Source organism: Bos taurus, chromosome 29, assembly GCF_002263795.3.
Source record: "Bos taurus isolate L1 Dominette 01449 registration number 42190680 breed Hereford chromosome 29, ARS-UCD2.0, whole genome shotgun sequence".
Taxonomy (NCBI): domain Eukaryota; kingdom Metazoa; phylum Chordata; class Mammalia; order Artiodactyla; family Bovidae; genus Bos; species Bos taurus.
The window spans coordinates 18,817,193-18,842,963 of NC_037356.1; the positions used below are offsets into that span (position 1 = coordinate 18,817,193).

The 25,771-nt window shown below is 40.1% G+C and overlaps 1 protein-coding gene across 9 annotated transcripts in view; it reads left to right on the forward strand.

Annotated features, from left to right (window-relative positions):
- The window catches only part of GDPD4 (glycerophosphodiester phosphodiesterase domain containing 4), a 148,804-nt gene that overhangs the window by 97,733 nt on the left and 25,300 nt on the right, over positions 1-25,771 (forward strand). For 6 of the 9 annotated variants that reach the window (XM_059883236.1, XM_059883235.1, XM_024987544.2 and 3 more), the window contains 3 exons: positions 10,164-10,311; positions 23,766-23,848; positions 24,818-24,870. In XM_059883236.1, coding sequence (XP_059739219.1) covers positions 10,164-10,311; positions 23,766-23,848; positions 24,818-24,870 — 284 coding nt within the window. The remainder of the gene's footprint in view (positions 1-10,163; positions 10,312-23,765; positions 23,849-24,817; positions 24,871-25,771) is intronic. The other 3 variants (XM_059883237.1, XM_059883238.1, XM_059883239.1) reach the window with 2 other exon arrangements.

The following is a 25,771-nucleotide window of genomic DNA, read 5'->3' on the forward strand; positions in this document are numbered from 1 at the left end:
TGATTTCCTTTAGGATAGGGGATTCCCTCATAGCTCAGTTGGTAAAGAATCCGCCTGCAATGCAGGAGACCCCAGTTCAGTTTCTGAGTAGGGAAGATGCGCTAGAGAAGGGATAGGCTACCCACTCCAGTATTCTTGGGCTTCCCTTGTGGCTCAGCTGGTAAAGAATCCGCCTGCAACGTGGGAGACCTGGGTTTGATCCCTGGATTGAGAAGATCCCCTGGAGAAGGGAAAGGCTACCCACTCCAGGGATCTGGCCTGGAGAATTCCATGGACTGTGTAGTCATGGGGTCACAAAGAGTCGGACACGACTGAGTGACTTTCATTTTCCTTTAGGATTGACTGGTTTGATCTCCTTGTTGTTCAAGGGACTCTCAAGAGCCTTCTCCAGCATCACAGTTTGAAAGCATCAGTTCTTTGGCATTCAGCCTTCTTTATGGTCCAACTCTCACATTCATATGTGACTACTGGAAAAACCATAGCTTTAACTATACAGACCTTTCTTGGCAAAATGATGTCTCCGCTTTTTAATGCACTGTCTAGGTTTGTCATATCTTCTCTTCCAAGGAGCAAGTGTCTTTTAATTTCATGACCACAGTCACCATCTGCGATGCTTTTGGAGCCCAATAAAATAAAATCAGCCTGTTTCCACTTTTTCCCCATCTATTTGTCATTAAGTGATGGGATGGGATACCATAATCTTAGTATTTTGAATGTTGAGTTTTAATGTAGCTTTTTCACTTTCCTCTTTGACACTCATCAAGAGGCTGTTAGTTCCTCTTTATTTTCTGCCATTGGAATCGTGTCATCTGAATATCTGAGGTTGTTGATATTTTTCTCGACAATCTTGGTCCTGCTTGTGCTTCATCCAGTCCGGCATTTTGCATGATGTACTCTGCATATAAGTTAAATAAGCAGGGTGACAGTATACAGTCTTGACATACTCCTTTCCCAATTTGGAACCAGTCCATTGTTCTATGTCTGGTTCTAACTGTTGCTTCTTGACCCACATACAAGTTTCTCAGGAGGCAGGTTGGATGGTCTGGTATTCCCATGTCTTGAAGAATTTTCCACATTTTTTTGTGATCCACACAGTCAAAAGCTTTAACACAATCAATAAGGCAGAAGTAGATGTTTTTCTGGAATTCTCTTGCTTTTTCTGTGATCCAGCGGATGTTGGCAATTTGATCTCTGGTTCCTCTGCCTTTTCTAAATCCAGCTTGTATATCTGAAAGTTCTTTTCAGATGATTCTAAATGCTTCAGAGACTGAACATATATATGTGTTTTGTCCAGATATACATATGTATCTCCATATCTCCAAAATCTCTTTGAGCTACAGAAATTCCTTTAGATTCATTTTTGTATCTCAGGTCATGAGCTAGGCTATTGGATTTACCTCTTTTCATGTTCTGGCTTTTCCAGCCTCTTTGGCTATGGGGGAGTTGATCATAAAATATATATATCTTTTTCTTTCAGCATTAGAAAATTATACATGTTTTACCTCTCTTTCCTATTTAGATTTCTCTTTGCCCAACTATTTCTCTATTTTGAATGTATGTCTATTCCTTTCTACTTTTTATCAAAGAAAAAATGACTCCAAGGTGATTTCTTTCTTTGCTAATCATAATTTAGATGAATCTAGTAGTTGAAAAATAATTATAATAACTTTCACTTACTGAGCCTTTATTATGTGTCAAGTTCCATTGGTTAACCACAGGCTCTTTTTAAAATTCTGTAGCTTACCCATCAGCTACACTTTGACTTTGGAAAAGTTTTAATAATCAGTTTTCTCATTTGTAAATTAAGGATAACAATGACCTGATGGAATGGTTAAAAGATTAAGTGACATACTACATATATGCACAGAACAAAGCGATGGGCAAATATATGAACACAGTAAATGTTACCTGTTGTTTCATCATCAGCATCGTTACATGCTGTGCCCTATAAATTAGCATCACCCGCCGTGTTCCAACTGAGGAATCTTGCCTCTAAGGAAGAAAAGGTCAGGGAGGTTAGGTGTTAATATTTCCCCAAAGTCCATATAGTTGGTCAGTGGGGGACCACACTGAGGTTTAAATATAGGTTTGACAGATTCCCCAGTGTTAATTCTTTTACTAGTAATTTTTAGAAGTTATTCCTTGGCCATAGTTATATGGGAATAGTATCAGCTGACATCAGACTTTAAGAGGGATCAGTCATATCCTGAGTCCTATTAGAAAATCAAGTGGCCTAATCAAACTTAAAAGCTTTTGCACAGCAAAGGAAACCATAAAGAAAACAAAACGACAACCTACAGACTGGGAAAAAATAAACACAAATGATTCCAACAGGGGCGGGCTTAATTTCCAAAATATACAATTTAAATTGGTTAATAGTCTTTTTAAGTATTTTATACTGCATTTTCCAAGGGAAGCCCATATCTATATCTGCTTTTTCTGTGGAGTTAACACAAGCGTTAGGTTGCAAATCAAACTCATACACATCAGAGAACTTACTATAAGTTTTATTATTAATTTCAAAGGTACAGAAGGCAGTCAGGAGGCTCAGACAAAGCAAGGAGAGGTCAGAGACATTGATTTCAACTTTGTAGGTTTCTTCCTTTATTGGACACATACCCTATGGCCACAGTAATAGGTATAGGCTCCAAATGTGTTTTTATGGGGTTATTTCACTTTGAAGGAGAACATTTGAGTTATAAAACATCTGCATTTAATACTCCCAGAGACTTGCATAGCTTTTGTGACCTTGTCCAGGGACCCATACCTCATAAATCCACATTCTGTATTTATTTACAAAATATATAATAAAAAGTAATCAACCAGGAACATCCATTAAAGAACATATTCTGTATATAAAGACCTCTCTTTCTAGCAAATATTATTGTTCTATTTAGAGAAGATGTAGATATCATGTTGACAAGGAGATTAGACCATGGCTTCTGCCTTCTTCCTTCTGGGAGCAACCTGTTCAGTCAGAGAGAAATTAAGGGCTTCCTGTGCCTCATCTGTAAGTTATAGAAAAGGGGATGTAATATTTCTAGCTGACTGTTGGTTTCTGTATTTCTCCCTTTGGCTGTGTTTGTTGTTGTTATTGTGATTATTGTGGTTGTTTGGCTTCTCATATTTTAAACTCTTTTTTTAAGGTGTATTTGCATTTAGAATTGTTAGATTTTTTTCATGGATTTATTACCATCCTTTCATTATGGAATGTCCCTTCTCGCTGGTTATAATTCTTGCCTAAAGATTGCTTTTATTAATATTGCCACACTGGCTTTCTTATAATTAGTGTTTCTGTGGCATTTATTTTTTTTGTTCTTTGTCTTTGAACTGCTTTGTGTCTTTATATTTAAAGTACATCTCTTTCTCAAAGACTTAGAGAACAAACTTATGGTTGCTGGGGGCAAAATAGGGGGAAGGGGTAGTTAGGGAATTTAGGATGAACATGTACATACTGCTATATTTAAAATGCATAAGCAACAAGGACTTAACTGTAGAGCACACGGAACTCTGCTCAGTGTTATATGGCATCTTGAACCTTCCAGTCAGGATGGGAGTTTGGGGGAGAATGGATGCATGTGTATGTATGGCTGAGTCCCTTTGCTGTTTACCTGAAACTATCACAACATTGTTAATCAGCCATACCTGAATACAAAATAAAAAGGTTTTTAAAAATAAGGTATATCTCTGATAAAGTGAAAGTGAAAGTCCCTCAGTTGTGTCCGACTCTTTGTGACCCCATGGACTATACAGTCCATGGGATTCTCCAGGCCAGAATCCTGGAGTGGGTAGCCTTCCCCTTCTCCAGGGGATCTTCCCAACCCAGGGATCAAAGCCAGGTCTCCCACCTTGCAGGTGGATTCTTTACCAGCTGAGCCACAAGGGAAGCCCATATCTATTATAAATAGAATATTATTGGTTCTTGCTTTTATATTTAGTGGGACAATCTCTGCTTTTCAGTGGGAATATCTGACCCATTAATATTTAGTTTACAAATGAATATACTTAGGTTTATATTACATCTTGCCATTTTCCCTATTTGTCCTCTTTATTCTAGATTGGTTATTTGGTCATTCTTTTCCTGACTTTGAATTTTTTAAGTTCATTGATTATTTCCTATCTTCTCTATTGACTTTTTACATTTTTGAATTATTTTTTTTACTAGTTGCTCTAGAAATTGTAAGAAGTATCCTTACCTTATTAAAATTCACCTTTGGATAATTTTTCTACAACATAGAGTGTAGAACATTATAATCTTAATTCCATTGACTATCTGCTGTCCTTTGTGCTGTTGTGATGAATAATACTTTAGTTATAAACCCCAGAGTACATTTTTATTATATTTTTAAAATTATCAGTAATATTTTTAAAATTAAACATTTAAGATTAAATTAAGTTTAGATTTAAAGTTTAAATTAAACTTTTGAGATAATTGCATGCTAACTTATAAGAAATAATACAAAATGATGCTGTATACCTTTTATCCTGTTTACTCCAATGGTAAAATTTTAGTACAATACCAAAACCAAGGTATTGGAGTCAATGCAAGCCACCAGTATTATTCAGATTTCCCCAGCTTTGCTTATATCCTTTTGTATGTGTTTTGTATATATAGTGCTGTGCAGTTTTATTACATGTGTAGGGTTTTATTACACGTGTAGGGTTACATGCCACAACCAAGACACACTGGTTTCATCACCAGAAGTATTCCTATTGTTTCTCTCTTATAACCACACTCCTCTTACTTCCTTCTGCTTCCCCTCACCTCAAACCCTAACTCTTTACAATCACTAATTTAGTCTCCACTTTTATTATTTTGTCCTTTTGAGAATATAATATAAATAGAATCATAAAATATGTAAACAGTTGTTATTGGCTTTTTTTCATTCAATGCAGTTCCCTTTGAGAGTTATCCAGGTTATTGCATGTATCAATAGTTTATTGTTTTTCATTGCTGAGTAGTATTCCATTGTATGGATGTACTAAAATTTGTTTAATCATTCATCAACATAAGGCTGTCTGGTTGTTTATGAGTTACTATAAATAAATCTGTTTTGATATTTGTGTACAGGTTTTCATGTGAATGTAACAGATTTTAGTCATTTAAAAATGTTTTAACCATGGTAAAAATACACATAATGTAAAATGTGCTATCTTAATTAATCATTTTAATATACATTGATTACATTGTACAACCATTCCTGCCATCAATCTACCTTTTCATCTTGTATACTCAAAATTCTATACTCATTAAACAATAATATCCCTACCAACTCCTCCACCCCAGATCCTGGAAACCTGCTATCTCTCTCTCTTGTTTTGACTTATATAAGTTGAATCATACAGATATTTGTCTTTTTATAAGTGGCTTATTTTGCTTTGAATAAAGTGCTCAAGGTTCATCCATGTTAAATCCGTCCTTTGCAGAATTTCCTTCTATTTGAAGGCTAAATAATATTTCATTGCATGTATATATCACAATTTGCTTATTTATTCATCAGTTGATGAACACTTGAATTGCTTCCATATTATGTGCAGTGCTGAGTTGAGCTTAGTCACTTAGTCATGTCTGATTCATTGCAACCCCATGGACTGTAGCCTGCCAGGCATCTCTCTCCATGGGGGTTCTCCAGGCCGTAATACTGGAGTGGGTTGCCATGCACTTCTCCAGGGGATCTTCCCAACCCAGGGATCAAACCCAGGTCTCCCTCATTACAGGCAGATTCTTTACCATCTGAGCCACCAGGGAAGCCCTAGTTAGAGTGAATAATGCTGCTATGAATATGAATATTACAAATATATATGGTCATGCTTTCCTGGTGGCTCAAAGGTTAAAGCGTCTGCCTGCAACGCAGGAGACCTGGGTTTGATCCTTGGGTTGGAAAGATCCCCTGGAGAAGGAAATGGCAACTCACTCCAGTATTCTTGCCTGGAGAATCCCATGGATGGAGGAGCCTGGTGGGCTAAAGTCCACGGGGTCACAAAGAGTCGGACATGACTGAGCAACTTCACTTTCACTTTCAAGACCCTTCTTTCAGTTATTTTTGCAGTATATCTATTAAGCAGACTTGCTGGATCTTATGGTAATTCTATTTTTAACTTTTTGAGAAACAGCCATACTGTTCTCCACAACAACCAATAGTACACAGGAGTTTTAATTTCTTTACATCCTCCACATTCTTGTTGATTTCTGGTTTTGTTTTTTCTTTTTCTTTACATAGCCATCCTAATGAGTTGGTATTAGTTCTTGAAATGTTTGGTGGAATTCAGCAGTGAAAGCAATGGGTCTAGGACTTTTCTTTGTTGGAAGATTTTTGGTTAATGATTCAGTCTCCTTATTCATTGTAGGTTTGTTTGCATTATCTAATTCTTCATGATTACAAAATAGGTTTTGTGTTTCTAGGAATTTGTCCATGTAGGTTATCCAATTTGTTGGGATACAGCTGTTCTTAGTACTCTCTTATAATCCTTTTTATTTCTATAAAATAGTAATGTCCCCATTTTTATTTCTGATTTCAGTAATTTGAGTCTCTTTTTTTATTAGTAGTACATCTAGGTAAAGGTTTATCAATTTTGTTGATCTGTTTGAGGAACTAACCTTCAGGTTCATTCATTGAATTTCTCTGTTGGTTTTCTGTTCTACGATTCATTTATTTCTGCTCTAATCTTTATCATTTTCTTCTTTTCACTATGTTGGATCAATTTATTCTTCTTTTGCTAGTTCCTTAATTTGCAAAATTCGGATGTTGAGATCTTTATTATCTTTTAAATGTAAGTGTGTAAAACTGTGAATTTACCCACCATCACCACTTTTGCTGCATGCCAAGTTTTAGTACATTGTGTTTTTATTCTCATTCATCTCCAAAAGGGGAAAAAAGTGAACGATGGAGAGGGAAGAGTATTGACCCTTTTAATCCCTGGTAGTCACTTCAGTGGGAGAGGTTTGTAACAATAGGGAGAGGTACAACAATCATGACATCCCCACTCTGTCTACACCTGTGTGAGTAGAAGCATCAGTCAGCCATAAAACCATAGATTCCTATTATCTGAAGGATAAGATACTTTTGGCCCACCTTGGTTCCTACAAACTGTCCAGTCTGCCTCAGGAATATGGGGCCAACTGGCTGCCGTGCACTAGGGACTCGTGTACTGCAACTGCTACTGTGCCAGGTGATGAAAGCGACCGAAGTTAACTATAACTTACCATCCAAAACTCCCCTGGAAGTTGAAAGCCTTCAACAGATTCCATAGTTCCAAAAGAGTTACATTAGGCAGGTTCTTTGAGTGAAGTTGTTGTCTAGGTGGGGAGAGAGATTCCTAATGTTTCCTTTTCAATCATCTTCCAATAATTCTCTCTCGTAAGCATAAGTTTTTGTTTTTATGAAATAAAGACCTGAGAATATAGTTGCTGCTGCTGCTGCTGCTGCTAAGTCACTTCAGTCGTGTCCAACTCTGTGTGACCCCATAGGCAGCAGCCCACCAGGCTCCCCCTTGCATGGGATTCTCCAGGCAAGAACACTGGAGTGGGTTGCCATTTCCTTCTCCAATGCATGACAGTGAAAAGTGAAAGTGAAGTCGCTCAGTTGTGTCTGACCCTCAGCGACCCCATGGACTGCAGCCTACCAGGCTCCTCCGTCCATGGGATTTTCCAGGCAAGAGTGCTGGAATGGGGTGCCATTGCCTTCTCCAAATATAGTTGCTAGGTTATGGTAATTACTTGTCTAATTTTATGAGAAACTGCCAGACTTTTGGGGGGAAACTTTTATGTTCCTGTCAGCAGTATATAATGACCTAGAGTCTCTATATCCTTAGCAATTTTTGGCATTGTCATTACTTTTTGGTAGCCATTTTAAGTGTGTAATGACATCTCATTGTGGTTTTAGTTTTCATTCTCTGATGGCTAATGATGTAGCACATATAATTATGTGCTTATTCCTCAATGGTATATCCTCTTCAGTGAAATGTTTTTTCATGTCCTTTCTAACTGGATCGCTTGTTTGTTTTTTTTTTTAATTGAGTTTTGAGAGGTCTCTCTATAATATAGGTATTAGTCCTTTGTCGGATATGTTATTTATAAATGTTCTGTCCCAGTATGGCTAGACTGTAACATCCTCTTAACAGAGTCTCCTACAGAGCAGAATTTTAAAATTTAGATGGAGTCTAATTTCAGTTTTACCCTTTATGAATCATGCTTTTAATGTCAAGTCTGAAAGTTCTTTGTCTTGCTCTTAGATCTCAAAGATTTCTCTTATTTTTTTATATAATTTTATTTATTTATTTGTGACTGTGCTGGGTCTTGTTGTTGCACTAGCTTGTCTCTACTTGCTGTGAGTGGGGGCTGTTCTCTAGTTGCTGCGTGCAGGCTTCTCATTGCTATGGCTTCTGTTGTTGTGGAGCACAGGCTCTAGGGTGTTTGAGCTTCAGTAGTTGTGGCACATGTTTTAAACATATTCTTTTTTCCCTGGTGGCTCAGATGGTAAAGAATCCACCTGCAATGTAAGAGATGTTTGTTCGATCCCTCAGTCAGGAAGATCCCCTGGAGAAGGAAATGGCTACCAACCCCAGTTTTCTTGCCTGGAGAATTCCTTGAACAGAGAAGCCTGGCTAGCTGTAGTCCGTTGGGTTGCAAAGTATTGGACACAATTGAGCGACTTGTAGATTTTACAGATTTTCAGATACTCATTTATTTTGTTAAAGTTTATGCCTAATTATTTAATTTTCTTTGGTGTGATTTAAATAGTATTGTTTTACATTTCAATTTCTGTATGCTTATTAACATACAGACATGTGATTGGTTTTTGTGTGTTAATTTAAAAAAGTTTAAGAAAAACTTTTAGCTTTAAAAAACATTTACTTATTTTTAGGTTTTAAATTTATTTTTAAATGATCTGTAGAATTGTCTTAGACACAATCTAGCATTTTGGGTAACTAATTGCAAGCACTCCTGTAAAGGCTGTATGGTTATTTTTATTTACGGTTTATACACTGAGCCTAAGAAATTGCCAAGCTAGTATGTGACAGAGCTGGAATTCAACCCCAGGCTTGTGCAGAGCTGTTTTCAATATGTTATAACATCTCAGGGTTAAAAAGTCTTTTGAAGGCGCTTACATGATACATTTTCTGAGAAATTTAATCTCTGATGACAACTTGACTAGATGTCCTTCTGTTTCTACAGATAGTGCACAAATATTTACTGACATTTCATTCTGCCATTGGGAAGTACTGTGTTCCATCTCCCCTACTCATGCTTGTAAAGTTTTTTTATATTTGAAATTTAAATATTCAAATTATTTTGTATTAATTTATTAGTATTCATTTATTCATTCCTTCATTTAAGTATTTCTGCAGGCAGGTATTAGGGTACGTAAACCACCACCACCACCACCACCACTGGATATACAGAGGGTTCCCAGGTGGCATTAGTGGTAAAGAACTCACCTGCCAATGCAGGGGACTTAAGAGATGAGTTTTCTATCCCTGGGTCGAGAACATACCCTGGAGGAGGGCATGGCAACCCACTCCAGTATTCTTGTCTGGGGAATCCCATGGACAAAGGAGCTTAATGGGCTATAGTCCAAAGGGTCACAAACAGTCGGACAGGACTGAAGTGACTTAGCATGCATGCACTGAATATTCAAAGTTGAATAAGACATGGTCTTTGCTTTTAATTTGCTTACAGTTAAGTTGAGAAGGTTGATAGGAAGGCACATAGAGTAGAGGACGGTAAGTGCTCTGATGGAAGTAAGTACGTTTGCTGCCCAATAGTGTACTGGAGCTGGTGCATATCAGCTTATGGGAGCAAATTGTGAGTATTTATACCATGGAAATTGACAAGTTCCATTAGGAATTTGTTAGGGCTTTCCATTTTTTCCCTCCCCCACCACTTTCCTTCCTCCCTCCCTCCCCTCCTTTCTTCCCTCCTTCATTTTTCTTTCCTTGAGGAAACCAATTTACTAAAATACTACTGCTGGCATAGTAGCAAAGGTATTAAATGCAGTCCTTTATCTCATCGCAATATGAGTTAATTCTGCCTGTCATATCATAGGTTGTCCTACTCTCACCTACTTCTGGTGATGTAGGCAACTATAGTGACTGTTTCCCTCTTAGGTGATGAGAGTGAGATTAACTCTGAATCTCCTGTGGGTTCTTTTTATTTTTCCTAGAGAATATAGAGCAGCTAACATAAGTATCAACTTATACCTTGTCAATGAACCTTGGCTCTTCTCACTGGCCTGGTGCTCCAGGATTCCCTCCGTGACCACAGACAACATTCAGGTCCTGAATGAGATGACTCAACCTTCCTACTTCATGGTGAGCTGGTTGTCTAGATTGTCCTTCCAAGTCTGGTACAATAGAAGTCTCTGTCCCCCACCAACCCTGACATTGTCCATTATACACTCCCCAGGGTAGCTACTTAAGACAGAGGCTTATCTGAGATTGGAGATGTGCCATTCTCCCTTCTCTCACCTAGATCCTTCTGTGATTTTCAGGGGGAAATTACTATTGGTGTAATAATTGCTGTTTATTGAATCCTCACAATGTGCCTTTCATGCATCATGTAGTTTTTAAACCTCTGAGTTAGCCACTGGGAGTATCCGTGTGGAGAATATGAAGCATCACATGATGCAAGATTCAGAATGAGGTCTGACTCCAGAGGTGTGTTACTGCAGCCTCACTTTCCTGAAGGCACAGCAACAATGACAGTGGCATGAGGTGTGGGGAGCAAACCCAGTGTACTTGACTCCAAAGTAAGCACTGTGTGTCCTAAGCAAAATGCTTTAGAAAAGATGAGCAAGTGTCCAGCCACCTAGTTTGATTTTCTCTTCTGTCCTGCTATTGCTTATGGCCAGAGAATTGAGGACCTGAAGTCTTGAGTTGTAATCCCAGCTAAATCCCTTCACTTATTTTTTTATGGAGAGAACCTTACCTAACCACTTAACGACTGAAGAGCCTGTTTTTCTAATTGGTATAGACTATGTAGACTGAGTGGGACAGTCAGCATCAGAAAACAGTTTCTCTCCACTGACTGTTTAAATTGCTCTGAGCTAGGTCTTTCCCTTCCCCTGAATGAGATCTCACTCAGATCCCATAGCTTTTTTAGTCACTCTTAGATAGGTTATTTTTTTTTTATTTGAGGATAATTGCTTTGCAGTGTTGTGTTGGCTTCTTTTATACAACAGTGTGAATCAAGCCATAAATATGCATATGTCCCCTCCCTCTTGAACATCCCTCTCACCTACCACCCCACTCCACCCCATCCCTCTAGGTTGTCACAGAGCACTGGATTGAGAACACTCTGTTTTACAGCAACTTCCCATCATTAGTTATCTGTTTTACATATGGTAATATATATGTTTAAGTGCTGCTTTCTCATTCATCCCACCCTCCCCTTCCCCCACTGTGTCCACAAATGTGTTCTCTATTTCTGCACCTCTATTCCTGCCCTGCAGATAGATTCATCAGTACCATTTTTCTAGATTCCATGTGTATGCATTAATATACGATATTTGTTTTTTTCTATCTGACTTACTTCACTCTGTATAATAATAATAGGCTCTAGGTTCATCCGCCTCACTACAACTGACTCAAATGTATTCCATTTTATGGCTGAGTAATGTTCCATTGTTTTGTATGTAACACAACTTCTTCATCCATTCATTTGTTGATGGACATCTAGATTGCTTCCATGTCCCAGCTATTACAAATGGTGCTACAGTGAACATTGGGGTACGTGTGTCTTTTTGAATTATGATTTTGTCAGGTTTTGGATTTGGTCTATGCCTTGTAGTGCAATTGCTGGATCATATGGTAGTCTTATCCTAGTTTTTTAAGGAATCTCCGTATTGTTCTCCATAGTGGCTGTGTCAATTTACATTCCCACCAACAGTGCAAGAAGGTTGCCTTTTCTCCACATCCTCTCCAGAATTTGTTGTAGACTTTTTTCATTGAAATTTTTGTCTTGGTTTATTACTGAGATGTACTTTAAACTATCCTGACTGATATATTTTATTTTTTTACTTAAATTTATTTTTAAATGGATGATAATTGCTTTACAATATTGTGTTAGTTTCTGCCATACATCAGCATGAATCAGCCATAGGTATGCATATGTCCCCTCCCTCTGGAACCTCCTTCCCACGTCTCACCCCATCCCAGCCCTCTAGATTATCACAGAGCACCAGATTTGAGCTCCCTGTATCATATAGCAAATTCCACTGGCTGTCTATTTTACGTATGGTAATGTTTCAACTCTTTCAATTTGTCCCTTCCTCCCCTTCCCCCACTGTGTCCATAAATCTGTTATGTATGTCTGTGTCTCCATTGCTGCTCTGCAAATAGGTTTATCAGTACCATCTTTCTAGATTCCATATATATATATGCATTAATATATGGTATTTGTTTTTCTCCTTCTGACTTACTTCACTCTGTATAATAGACCCTTGGTTCATTCACCTCATTAGAATTGACTCAAATCCATTCCTTTTTATGGCTGAGTAATATTCCATTGTATGTATGTACCACAACTTCTTTATCCATTCATCTATTGATGGACATCTAGGTTTGTTCCCTGTCCTATCATTGTAAATAGTGCTGTGATGAACATTGGGGTACCTGTATCTTTTTCAATTGTGGTTTTTCTCAGGCTGTATGCCCAGTAGTGAGATTATTGGGTCATGTGGTAGTTTTATTCCTAGTTTTTTAAGGAATCTACATGCTATTCTCCATAGTGCCTGTACCAATTTGCATTCCTACGAACAGTGCAAGAGGGTTTTCTTTGCTTCACACCCTCTCCAACATTTATAGTTCGATGATAGCCTTTCTGACTGGTTTGAGGTGATACCCCATTGTAGTATTGATTTGCATTTCTCTAATAATGAGCATTGTTGAACATCTTTTTATGTGTTTAATAACCATCTGTATGTCTTCTTTGGAGAAATGTCTGTTTATGTCTTCTGCTTATTTTTTAGTTGGGTTGTTTGTTTCTCTGGTATTGATCTGTATAAGCTGCTTGTATATTCTGGAGATTTATGTCAGTTGATTCATTTTCTATTATTTTCTCCCATTCTGAGGGTTGTCTTTTTATTTAGTTTCCTTTGCTTTAAAAAAATCTTTTAAGTTTAATTAGACCCCATTTGTTTATTTTTGTTTTTATTTCCATTATTCTAGGAGGTGGTTCACAGAGGATCTTGCTGTGATTTATGTCCAGGAGTGTGCTGTGTATGTTATTCTCTAGGAGCTTTACAGTTTCTGGCCTTATATTTAAATCTTTAATCCATTTGGAGTTTATTTTTTGTGTATAGGGTTAGGTAGGTGGTGTTCCAGTTTCTTTCTTTTACATGTAGCTGTCCAGCTTTCCCAGTACCACTTACTGAAGAGATTGTGTTTTCTTCATTGTATATTCTTGCCTTTTATGTCAAAGATAAGGTGACCACAGATGCATGAGTTTATCTCTGGCCTTTTAATCTTGTTCCATTCGTCTGTATTTCTGTTTTTGTGCCAGTACCATCTTTGTCTGGATGACTGTAGGTTTGTAGTATAGTCTGAAGTCAGAAAGATAGATTCTTCCAGCTCCATTTTTCTTTCTGAAGATTATTTTCACTGTTTGGGATCTTTTGTGTTTCCATACAAATTATGAATTTTTTTGCTCTAGTTCTGTGAGGAATACATTGGTAGTTTGAAAGGGATTGTTTGACTCTGTAGATTGCTTTTGTCATTTACACAATATTAATTCTTCTAATCCAGGAGCATGGTATATCTTTTCATCTGTGCCATCTTCAAGTTCTTTCATCAGTGTCTCATAGTTTTCTGCATACAAATCTCTTGTGTCTTTAGTTAGGTTTATTCCTAGGTATTTGATTATTTTTGTTACAATGGTGAATGGGCTTGTTTCCTTAATTTCTTTTTTTGATTTTTCTTTGTTAGTGTATATTAATGCAAGGAATTTCTATCTATAAATTTTATATCCTGCCATTTTACTGTGTCCATTGATTAGCTCTAGTACTTTTCTGGGGGCATCTTTAGGATTTTCTATGTATAGTATCATATCATCTGCAAAGAAAGAGAGTTTTACTTCTTCTTTTCCAATCTGGATTCCTTTTATTTGTTTTTCTTCAAAAAACCCCCAAATAACAACAATAGGAAAAAAAAAAGGCAGAAAAATCCTGGGCTTAGGTTGGGAAGGGTTTAAGCAGTGGCACAACAGCTGGAGTGAGATTTAGGTAGATTGAAGAAAGTGGGGAAAACCACTAGACCATTCAGGTATGACCTAAATCAAATCCCTTATGATTATACAGTGGAAGTGAGAAATATATTTAAGGGCCTAGATCTGATAGACAGAGTGCCTGATGAACTATGGAATGAGGTTCGTGACATTGTACAGGAGACAGGGATCCAGACCATCCCCGTGGAAAAGAAATGCAAAAAAGCAAAATGGCTGTCTGAAGAAGCCTTACAAATAGCTGTGAAAAGAAGAGAAGTACAAAGCAAAGGAGGAAAGGAAAGATATAAGCATCTGAATGCAGAGTTACAAAGAATAGCAAGGAGAGATACGAAAGCCTTCTTCAGTGATCAATGCAAAGAAATAGAGGAAAACAACAGAATGGGAAAGACTAGAGATCTCCTCAAGAAAATTAGAGATACCAAGGGAACATTTCATACAAAGATGGGCACAATAAAGGACCTACCAGAAACGGTATGGACCTACCAGAAGCAGAAGATATTAAGAAGAGGTGGCAGGAATACACAGGAAAACTGTACAAAAAAGAGCTGCATGACCCAGATAATCACGATGGTGTGATCACTGACCTAGAACCAGACATCGTGGAATGTGAAATCAAGTGGGCCTTAGAAAATATCACTATGAACAAAGCTAGTGGAGGTGATGGAATTCCAGTTGAGCTCTTTCAAATCCTGAAAGATGATGCTGTTAAAGTGGTGCACTCAATATGCCAGTAAATTGGGAAAACTCAGCAGTGGCCAGAGGACTGGAAAAGGTCAGTTTTCATTCCAATCCCAAAGAAAGGCAATGCCAAAGAATGCTCAAACTACTGCACAATTGCACTCATCTCACACGCTAGTAAAGTAATGCTCAAAATTCTCCAAGCCAGGCTTCAGCAATACATGAACCATTAGTTTCCAGATGATCAAGCTGGTTTTAGAAAAGGCAGAGGAACCTGAGATCGAATTGCCAACATCTGCTGGATCATGGAAAAAGCAAGAGAGTTCCAGAAAAACATCTATTTCTGCTTTATTGACTATGCCAAAAGCCTTTGACTGTGTGGATCACAATAAGCTGTGGAAGATTGTGAAAGAGATGGGAATACCAGACCTCCTGACCTGCCTCTTGAGAAACCTATAAGCAGGTCAGGAAGCAACAGTTAGAACTGGACATGGAACAACAGACTGGTCCCAAATAGGAAAAGGAGTATGTCAAGGCTGTATATTGTCACCCTGCTTATTTAATTTATATGCAGAGTATATCATGAGAAACACTGGGCTGAAGCACAAGCTGGAATCAAGATTTCCAGGAGAAATATTAATTGTGTCAGATATGCAGATGACACCACCCTTATGGCAGAAAGTGAAGAAGAACTAAAAAGCCTCTTGATGAAAGTGAAAGAGGAGAGTGAAAAAGTTGGCTTAAATAAGCTCAACATTCAGAAAACGAAGATCATGGCATCTGGTCCCATCACTTCATGGCAAATAGATGGGGAAACATTGGAAACAGTGTCAGACTTTATTTTTTTGGGCTCCCAAGTCACTGCAGATGGTAATTGCAGCCATGAAATTAAAAGACACTTACTCCTTGGAAGGAAAGTTATGACCAACCTAGATAGCATATTCAAAAGCAGAGACATTACTTTGCCAACAAAAGTCCATCTAGTCAAGGCTATGGTTTTTCCTGTGGTCACGTATGGATGTGAGAGTTGGACTATGAAGAAAGCTGAGTGCCAAAGAATTGATGCTTTTGAACTGTGGTGTTGGAGAAGACTCTTGAGAGTCCCTTGGACTGCAAGAAGATCCAGCCAGTTCATCCTAAAGGTGATCAGTCCTGGTGTTCATTGGAAGGACTGATGCTAAAGCTGAAACTCTAATACTTTTGCCACCTCATGAGAAGAGTTGAGTCATTGGAAAAGACCCTGACGCTGGGAGGGATTGGGGGCAGGAGGAGAAGGGAACGACAGAGGATGAGATGGCTGGATGGCATCACCGACTCGATGGACATGAGTTTGAGTGAACTCCAGGAGTTGGTGATGGACAGGGAGGCCTGGCGTGCTGCAGTTCATGGGGTTGCAAAGAGTTGGACACGACTGAGCGACTGAACTGAACTGAACTGAACTGAGTGAACATCCTTATTCAGGACCCTTGCCTCCAAAAAAGGTGCTGGGTAGGGATGGGGAGTGTCCCCCGCTCCACCCAGCTAAGGGAGCCTATTCTGTGCCTCCAGTTTGGGGGTGTGGAGGATCAGGTCTGGGTCCCCAGGAGACTACCTGGGCTGAGGAGGTAGGGGAACACTAGACAGGTTCTTGCTCCTCCACATCCTGAGGGACACTCCCCCTTCAGGAATTGCTCCCTCTCCTCTTCCCTCCTTCTTGTGCCTGGCAGACCTATGTGGGCTGAGGATACCCAGAGGGCTCCAGAGGGCGGACGGCTTAACCTGGAGGAAGGAAAGGGCCCAGAGGGAAGAGAGGGCCCTGGAGGGCAGGGGTAGGGGTCTTAGGGGGTGGAAAGCCTGGTCCAGAGGGTTGATTGGGCCTCTGGAGGGATGAGGGGGACCTCACAGGACTGCCCAGAGGGACTAGGAAACCAGGCCCTGGAGGGCAGAAGGCTGGGCATGGTGCCTCAGGAGGTTCCTAGGGCTGAGTGGGTAGGGGAACACCAGGCAGTTTCCTGGTCCTCAAACCCCATGGGAGCTGCTTCCAGCCTGCCTGCCCTTTTCTTCTCCCCACTCTGTCTCATGCTTAAAGGACCTCCCTGGGTGGAGGGGGCCTTGAAGGGTGGAGGATTCCCTGGAGGTGGATGATGCCCCACAGTGGAGAGGGTTTGGCTGAGAAGGTGGAGAGGGCTCCAGAGGTTGGAGGAAGCCCCTGAGGGCAAGGGACCAGGCCTGGGGTCCCAGGGATCTCCCTGGGGACAAGTATAAGGGGAACCTCAGGTACTTCTGCTAATGGTGTCTGAACCCCTAAGGATCCCTCCTCCTCCCCATCAAGCAAGCCTTCCTCTTCCAGTGCCTGAACTGCGCCCCTACCACCCAGGTCTCGTTGTCCCCCAGCAGCCCATCAGCCTTGACAGTCCCCTGGCCTAGACCTCCCCAACTCTTCCCTACCTAGTACCTGATCACCCCTGGGTCTTCTCCTGTCTGCTTCACTGTGGGGAGTCTCCACCAGTGTCTGGTGAGTATCTTAGGCATGGAGAGACACAGACTCTGTGTCTTCCCTGCAAAAGTTTTTTAAAGTACCAGTTTGTGACCAAAAAGTCTCAATTCAGGATCAAAGTGTCTAGTCAAAAATAACCCAAACTCTTAACTACATTGAATGTTAAAACTTTAGGCACAGAAACCTAAATATTTTAGGTTGCTTTCTCCATCCCTCCAGCCTCCCTAGCCCTTGTTTCTGACTTGGTCAGGGTCAGGAGCAGGTGCGAGGTGATCAGGGCCAAGGGCACAGTCTCATAGGGCCAGAACTGTATTGAGGCCGTATTGTGTCAGTGTAAAACTGCTTACCCTTTCTTCCTTGGTGTCTTGGGCAGCTTTTGGTAGGGTCTCCTACCGAAAAGGCAGGTCCCTTGGTATAGGTGAAGCCTCTCCATTTGTCTGTCCCCTGACTATCCTGCCCCGGAGAAGGCAGTGGCACCCCACTCCAGTACTCTTGCCTGGAAAATCCCATGGACAGAGGAGCCTGGTGGGCTGCAGTCCATGGGGTCGCTAAGAGTCAGACACGACTGAGCGACTTCACTTCACTTTTATACTATCCTGCTTCATGTATGTACTATAAACTTCTCTAACATTTTTGTTTTTAAAAATTGATTGCAAAGTAAACTTGTTTGTTATATAAAATTTAATCATTATAAAAATACATAAATTAGAAAGCAGCACACCCCTCCATAATCTTGTCTCCCTAAATCAGTTGTTTTTCGAAGTTGTCTTTTTGGATATATTAAATAAAACTTTACAAAGTAAAACTTTTCATTTTAATACTTGAATTGATAATAAATTCATATGATTCAAAATTCAAAGAGTGTAAAAGTTGTAAGTAAAAAACTTCTTTCTACACCTGGCTTGCGATTTTTTAAAGAACCCAAGGTCAATTTGTTTAGGGAGATGGGGCCAGTATCCCAGGGACCTTCCTAAGCAGCCCGTACTCCGGATTAGAATATGTAGGTTCAAATCTTGGCTCTACCTACCAAGATTGTTGTGTGAACTTGGAAATGTTAGTTAACCTGTCTGGGCTTTAGTTTGTTTATTTGTAAATTGGGGATAAAAATACCACAAAGAAGCAATTTTATCCAACATAATCCTCTTTGCTTATCAGTCTGTTAATTCAAATATTTTAACTGGGAAATTGTGAGATAAATGATATACAGTCTATTAGTATTTTACTATGTTTAAAAAACCTATCTAATACTTAATGACTTAAAACTGACAAATATTTGTCATATTCTGTATGACGATTGAGTGATTTCTCTGGTCTCAGCCAGTTTGTTTGGACTGGGTGATCAAGGATGGCCTCATCCGTATTTCTTGAATCTTACCTGGGATGACTGCAGTCTTTCTTCATTTGGTTACTCATCATCAAGGAAGCCAGCATTTTTTAAAAAATTTTATTTATTTTTTATTGAAGCATAGTTGCTTTACAGAATTTTGCTGTTTTCTGTCAAACCTCAACATGCGTCAGGCATAGGTATACATATATCCCAGCTTTTTTGCGCATGTTCACCTGGTTGCATTGGGTTCTCAGCAGCGAGAAAGGCAAGCCCCAGTGCATGTTTTTTTGAAGGATCTCCCATTGTGATGTTTGCTAATGTTCCATTGGCCAAAGATAATCACATGGTCAAGTCCAGATTCATGGCGGGGCAGGACAGAAACAAACTTTACCTCTTATTAGAGAGGAACAGCAGAGTCACACTGCATAAGACCTGCATTTGGGGAGGAATATTGTGATCATTTTTATAAATAATCTACCACACACATACCTCACACATTTTAATTTAAAATATTCATTCAACTTTTGACATAGATTCAGGTATTTTCTTTGAGTATGTTTCAGTTGATTGAATTCTGTATTCTCTTGCTTGTGTATACTACCTAATGAACCAGCTATGATTTCTAAGTTTTGTTTCCTTAGAACACAAGAACTTGAAGTCATTTGGAGAAATGACTGGAATGAGGAAGCCATACAGATTTTTAGAATCCTCCTCCACCCCATTTCATAGTGTTTCTCTCACACTTAAGTCAATTGGAGCTCATTATTTTAATGACCTTTTCTGTCTTCAACAAGATTTTCAAAACACTGATTTATGTGTTTCCTTGAAAATGATTTTAGTAACACTGAATTATACTGCACAGTTGTTAACAACTGGTACAACTGTTCTAAGCCATTTGGGTAGTAAGGATAACTGATTCTTGGTGACTCTACAGTTCACCTTATGAGCATCCTGGAGCAGGCCAAAACATGTATCAGTCAGGTTCCCAGAGGGGATGAAGAACCTCAGTTTAGCGGAAGTGGTTTAAGAGCTTCTAGTGTACTTGTCTGGGCTTCCCTTGTGGCTCAGCTGGTAAAGAATCCGCCTGCAGTGCTGGAGACCTGGGTTCGATCCCTTGGTTGGAAAGATCCCCTGGAGAAGGGAAAGGCTACCCTCTCCACTATTCTGGCCTGGAGAATTCCAAGGGGTTGCAAAGAGTCGGACATGACTGAGTGACTTTCACTTTCACTTTCATGTACCTGTCTAGTAGAGCTGTTGTGAGGATAAGCTTTGAAAATACCCTTAAAGTGCTTGAGACACTTCCTTAGCTCCTTTAAGTTCTCATTAATGTTAGTTGTTCTCATCATTATCATGATTGCTTATGTTGCTGTTATTATTATCACTGTTGTTAAGTCCAAGGAAGACCTTGGGATAAGGTGGAAATGGCATACGAAAGAATAAAAATGGTAGTCCCAGTACCATCAGGTAATACTAGAGGAGAGGCGATGAAGGTTGAAAGGGATAATCAAACTAGGGAGTTAAGGGCTTCCCTGATGCTGCAGTGGGTAAGAATCTGCCTGCCAATGCAGAGGACACAGGTTTGATTTGTGGAATGGGAAGATTCCACAGGCTGCACAGAACCACTAAGCCTGTGTGTATGCCACAACTACTGAGCCCATGTGCTGCAGCTACTGAAGCCCCTACACCTAGAGCCTGTGCTCTACAACAAGAGAAGCTCCACATAGAAGCCCGAGTACCACACTCACTGCAACTAGAGAAAGTCTGAGCGCAGCAGCGAAGATCCAGTGCAGCCAAAAACAAAAAACAGAAAGCTGTAGAGATAGAAAACTCATGCAAGATAACCTAGACAATGGAGCTCTGTGAAATCAGTGATTCAGGCAAGGAGCCCAGAGAAATGGATGTATTAATTAAGAATTGTAATTTCAGTATGTTTATCTGAAGCAATATGACAAAAATGATGGAATGATTTCTGTTTATTTCCAAGGCAAACCATTCAATATCACGGTAATTCAAGCGTATGCCCCTACCAGTAATGCTGAAGAAGCTGAAGTTGAATGGTTCTATGAAGACTTACAAGACCTTTAGAACTAACACCCAAAAAAGATGTCCTTTTCATTATAGGGGACTGGAATGCAAAAGTAGGTAGTCAGGAAACACCTGGAGTAACAGGCAAATTTGGCCTTGGAATATGGAATGAAGCAGGGCAAAGGTTAATAGAGTATTGCCAAGAGAACGCATTGGTCATAGCAAATACCCTCTTCCAACAACACAAGAGAAGACTCTCTACATGGACATCACCAGATGGTCAACACTGAAATCAGATTGATTATATTCTTTGCAGCCAAAGATGGAGACGCTCTATACAGTCAACAAAAACAAGACCAGGAGCTGACTGTGACTCAGATCATGAACTCCTTATTGCCAAATTCAGACTTAAATTGAAGAAAGTAGGGAAAACCACGAGACCATTCAGGTATGACCTAAATCAAATCCCTTGTGATTATACAGTGGAAGTGAGAAATAGATTTAAGGGACTAGATGTGATAGATAGAGTGCCTGATGAACTATGGAATGAGGTTCGTGACATTGTACAGGAGACAGGGATCCAGACCATCCCCATGGAAAAGAAATGCAAAAAAGCAAAATGGCTGTCTGGGAGGCCTTACAAACAGCTGTGAAAAGAAAAGAAGAGAAAAGCAAAGGAGAAAAGGAAAGATATAAGCATCTGAATGCAGAGTTACAAAGAATAGCAAGGAGAGATAAGAAAGCTTTCCTCAGTGATCAATGCAAAGAAATAGAGGAAAACAACAGAATGGGAAAGACTAGAGATCTCCTCAAGAAAATTAGAGATACCAAGGGAACATTTCATGCAAAGATGGGCTCGATAAAGGACAGAAATGGTATGGACCTGACAGAAGCAGAAGATATTAAGGAGAGGTGGCAAGAATACACAGAAGAACTGTACAAAAAAGAGCTTCACGACCCAGATAATCATGATGGTGTTATCACTCATCTAGAGCCAGACAACCTGGAATGTGAAGTCAAGTGGGCCTTAGAAAGCATCACTAAGAACAAAGCTAGTGGAGGTGATGGAATTCCAGTTGAGCTATTTCAAATCCTGAAAGATGATGCTGTGAAAGTGCTGCACTCAATATGTCAGCACATTTGGAAACGTCAGCAGTGGCCAGAGGACTGGAAAAGGTCAGTTTTCATTCCAATCCCAAAGAAAGGCAATGCCAAAGAATGCTCAAACTACCACACAATTGTACTCATCTCACTCGCTAGTAAAGTAATGCTCAAAATTCTCCAAGCCAGGCTTCAGCAATATGTGATCTGTGAACTTCCAGATGTTCAAGCTGTATTTAGAAAAGGCAGAGGAACCAGAATGGCCCACATCCCCTGGATCATGGAAAAAGCAAGAGAGTTCCAGAAAAACATCTATTTATGCTTTGTTGACTATGTCAAAGCCTTTGACTGTGTGGATCACAATAAACTGTGGAAAATTCTGGAAGAGATGGGAATCCCAGACCATCTGACCTACCTCTTGAGAAATTTGTATGCAGGTCAGGAAGCAACAGTTAGAACTGGACTTGGGACAGCAGACTGGTTCCAAATAGGAAAAGGAGTATGTCAAGGCTGTAGATTGTCACCCTGCTTATTTAACCTATATACAGAGTGTATCAGAGAAACCCTGGGCCAGAAGAAGCAGAAGATGGAATCAAGATTTCCAGGAGAAATATCAATGACCTCAGATATGCAGACGACACCACCCTTATGGCAGAAAGTGAAGAAGAACTAAAAAGCCTCTTGATGAAAGTGAAGGAGGAGAGTGAAAAAGTTGGCTTAAAGCTCAACATTCAGAAAAGTAAGATTATGGCATCTGGTCCCATCACTTCATGGGAAATAGATGGGGAAACAGTGGAAACAGTGAGAGTCCGTATTTTTCTGGGCTCCAAAATCACCGCAGATGGTGATTGCAGCCATGAAATTAAAAGACACTTATTCCTTGGAAGGAAAGTTATGACCAACCTAGATAGCATATTCAAAAGCAGAGACACTACTTTGCCAGCAAAGGTCCATCTAGTCAAGGCTATGGTTTTTCCAGTAGTCACATATGGATGTGAGAGTTGGACTGTGAAGAAAGCTGAGCGCTGAAGAATTGATGCTTTTGAACTGTGGTGTTGGAGAAGACTCTTGAGAGTCCCTTGGACTGCAAGAAGATCCAGCCAGTTCATCCTAAAGGTGATCAGTCCTGGATGTTCATTGAAAGGACTGATGTTGAGGCTGAAATCCAATACTTTTGCCACCTCATGAGAAGAGTTGAGTCATTGGAAAAGACCCTGATGCTTGGTGGGATTGGGGGCAGGAGGAGGAGGGGACGACAGATGAGATGGCTAGATGGCATCACTCAATGGACATGGGTTTGGGTAGACTCCAGGTGTTGGTGATGGACAGGGAGGCCTGGCGTGGTGTGATTCATGGGGTCGCAATGAGTTGGACATGACTGAACGACTGAATTGAACTGATTTGAAGCATGACAATTTAGAAGAAGGATTCTTAAATGCTGGTTCACAGACTGTTTGCTTGTTCCTGCGAAGCTTGTAAAAAATGCCAACGTTCTAACTTCTGAGTCTGTAGTGAGGCCCAGGAAGCTGTATTATGAAAGGCTGCTGCTCAGGTAGATTTGAATGCACGGCCAGGTTTGGGAGGGTGTGCCATGAACACATAGAGCACTGGAAGCCAAGGAACTTGGGCTGTAGTCCTGGGTCTAGAGAAGACTTGTTCTGTGACATCTCTGTGACTCCCTCAGACTTGTGTTTAGGGTCCGGAGAAATGAAGCATGTGAAGTATTTTAGTCCTTGTAGAGCCCTTGGCACATGTAAGGGGAGATTACATGTTAGGTGAGCAGCAGGTATTCTCTGTGTTCGACCCAACCTCAGGATTAAGGTTCCTCTCCCTGCTCTGCCCCTGCTCCATCCCTGACAGCCAAGCAAGGGACTTGACCCACATGATCTACATTCCCTTCCAGTTGTCAGTCCTTAACTGTGTTCTCTGCTTTGCAGACACCAAAGTACTATTTGTTTGTGTGGATTCTCATGGATATTCTTTCTGCAATTTTCATTGTTGCCATATTTTATTTTCATTGGTAAGCATATGTTTTTAATTTTATATGATTTTTCCCCAAAATAAAAATATAAATAAATCATTTTATGGAAATTTGAAGGAAAACAGTTACACTTGTCCCATAATCCCATGTGGCAAGTCCTCAGGAAGACAGGGTTTTCTCATTGGAACCTCTGATTTCTTCTCATGCTGCCTTCACACCCCTTCTCCTGTGTCTACCTGAGACCATATTCTAAGAATAAGGGCTCTCACAGGCTTCCCTGGTGGCTCAGATAGTAAACAATCTGTCTATAATACAGTAGACCTGATTTGACCCCTGTGTCAGGAAGATCCTCTGAAGGGAATGACAATCCCCTCCATTATTCTTGCTTGGAGAATTCCATGAACAGAGAAGCCTGGGAGGCTACAGTTCATGGTGTCACAAAGAGTCAGACACCACTGAGTGACTGACATAGCTAAAGCTTAATCAAAGCCTGTTACTGCAGATCCCCTGTGGATCAGTTGGGAGAGGACTGGAGTTGAAGGCTGTTCAGAACAAGTGCCTCCCCCTTCCCACCTTCCACACGATGGGGTTGCTGTGTAAAGAGCAAGCTCACCCTCCAGGAAACCTGGGTTTTAGTTCTGTTTTTTCCTGTAGTTGCTGGGTGATCCCGGGGAAATCACTGCCCCTTTCCAGGCCATAGTTTTTGTATTTGTCTGAGAAAATGACATTTGAGAATTCTTGAAGGGAAAATGCTACAAGATTCCAAAGTTCAGGGTGGGAGATGGAACATCTGGTAGAAGAATTTTTAGCTAGAAGAGACCATGGTCCTTAGATCTCATCATGCCCATTTTTTCCTCATTTGAGTTATCCTTTAAAAAGGAGGAAATTACAAACCCTCTGTTTAACATAGAATTTAACTGGATAATGTTCTTTTCTGGCCACTGCCTTGAATTGTTGCCTATTTTGGAGTATATCCGTGAGGCTCATGGATACTCTGCTTCCTTCCAGGTGGAAAGAGAGCAAAAAAGAAAAATTACTCAAGAGCACCAGCATTCACACAGGTAAAGTTAGAGGCCTAGCCCACTCTCATCATCCTTACCTATTGCCTCCAGGATTCTGGGCCTGCCTTAATGTTTCTGACAAGAGTTGAGGATGTCTGAAATTGGGGAGCGGGGACCACCGAGAAGTTGGGATAAATAGGTTGGGCACAGATTCTGGGGGCCCCTGGCATCAGGATTATTGTGGACTTTTATCTTCTAAGTGTTGACATTCCTTGGAAGGTTTTGAAATGGATATTTTTTGTTCACTGGTTCATATATTTATTTATCACATAGTTACTGAGTATCTACTTTGTGCCAAACACTGTGAGAGAGACTGAAGAAACTGAAAGTTGTCTATGGAGGGTGGATCAAGAGACGAGAGGACTGACCCACAGAGAGTGGTGAAGAAGTTGGCAAAGGCATAGCAATTCATACCTTTGGGCCAAATGCCTAGGTATAAGACAGTGAGCCTGCCACGCTCATCAGGGCTGTGTGCTGTAGGCGACTTTAGTTGTGATATGTATGTTGAATGGTGGAGGGAGAAAATTGTGGAGGGGGCATGCTGAAAAGAACATAGGCTCTGCATATAAGCAATCAGGAGATGGCAAATGAGTTCCAAACAACGCAGCAATATGCTTAGACTTCACTGTAAAAGGATAGAATAGCAGAATAACTTATTATTCAGCAGAACAACTCATTAAATGAAAGGAAATTAAATGAAATAAATGAAAAGAAATGGATTTCATTCTATGAAACTGAAGGTTTAAGCCAAATTCACTCAAATCCCTTAAGGGACTGAGAGATCTCAAGTAACTCTGAGTTCTGTGGATCTTTAGATCACTCTCCTAGCTGGTAAGAAGTCTGAAGGCCATGTTCCAGTTCCCTTATGATTTTTAGTAGTTATATTAGTACACTAGGGCTA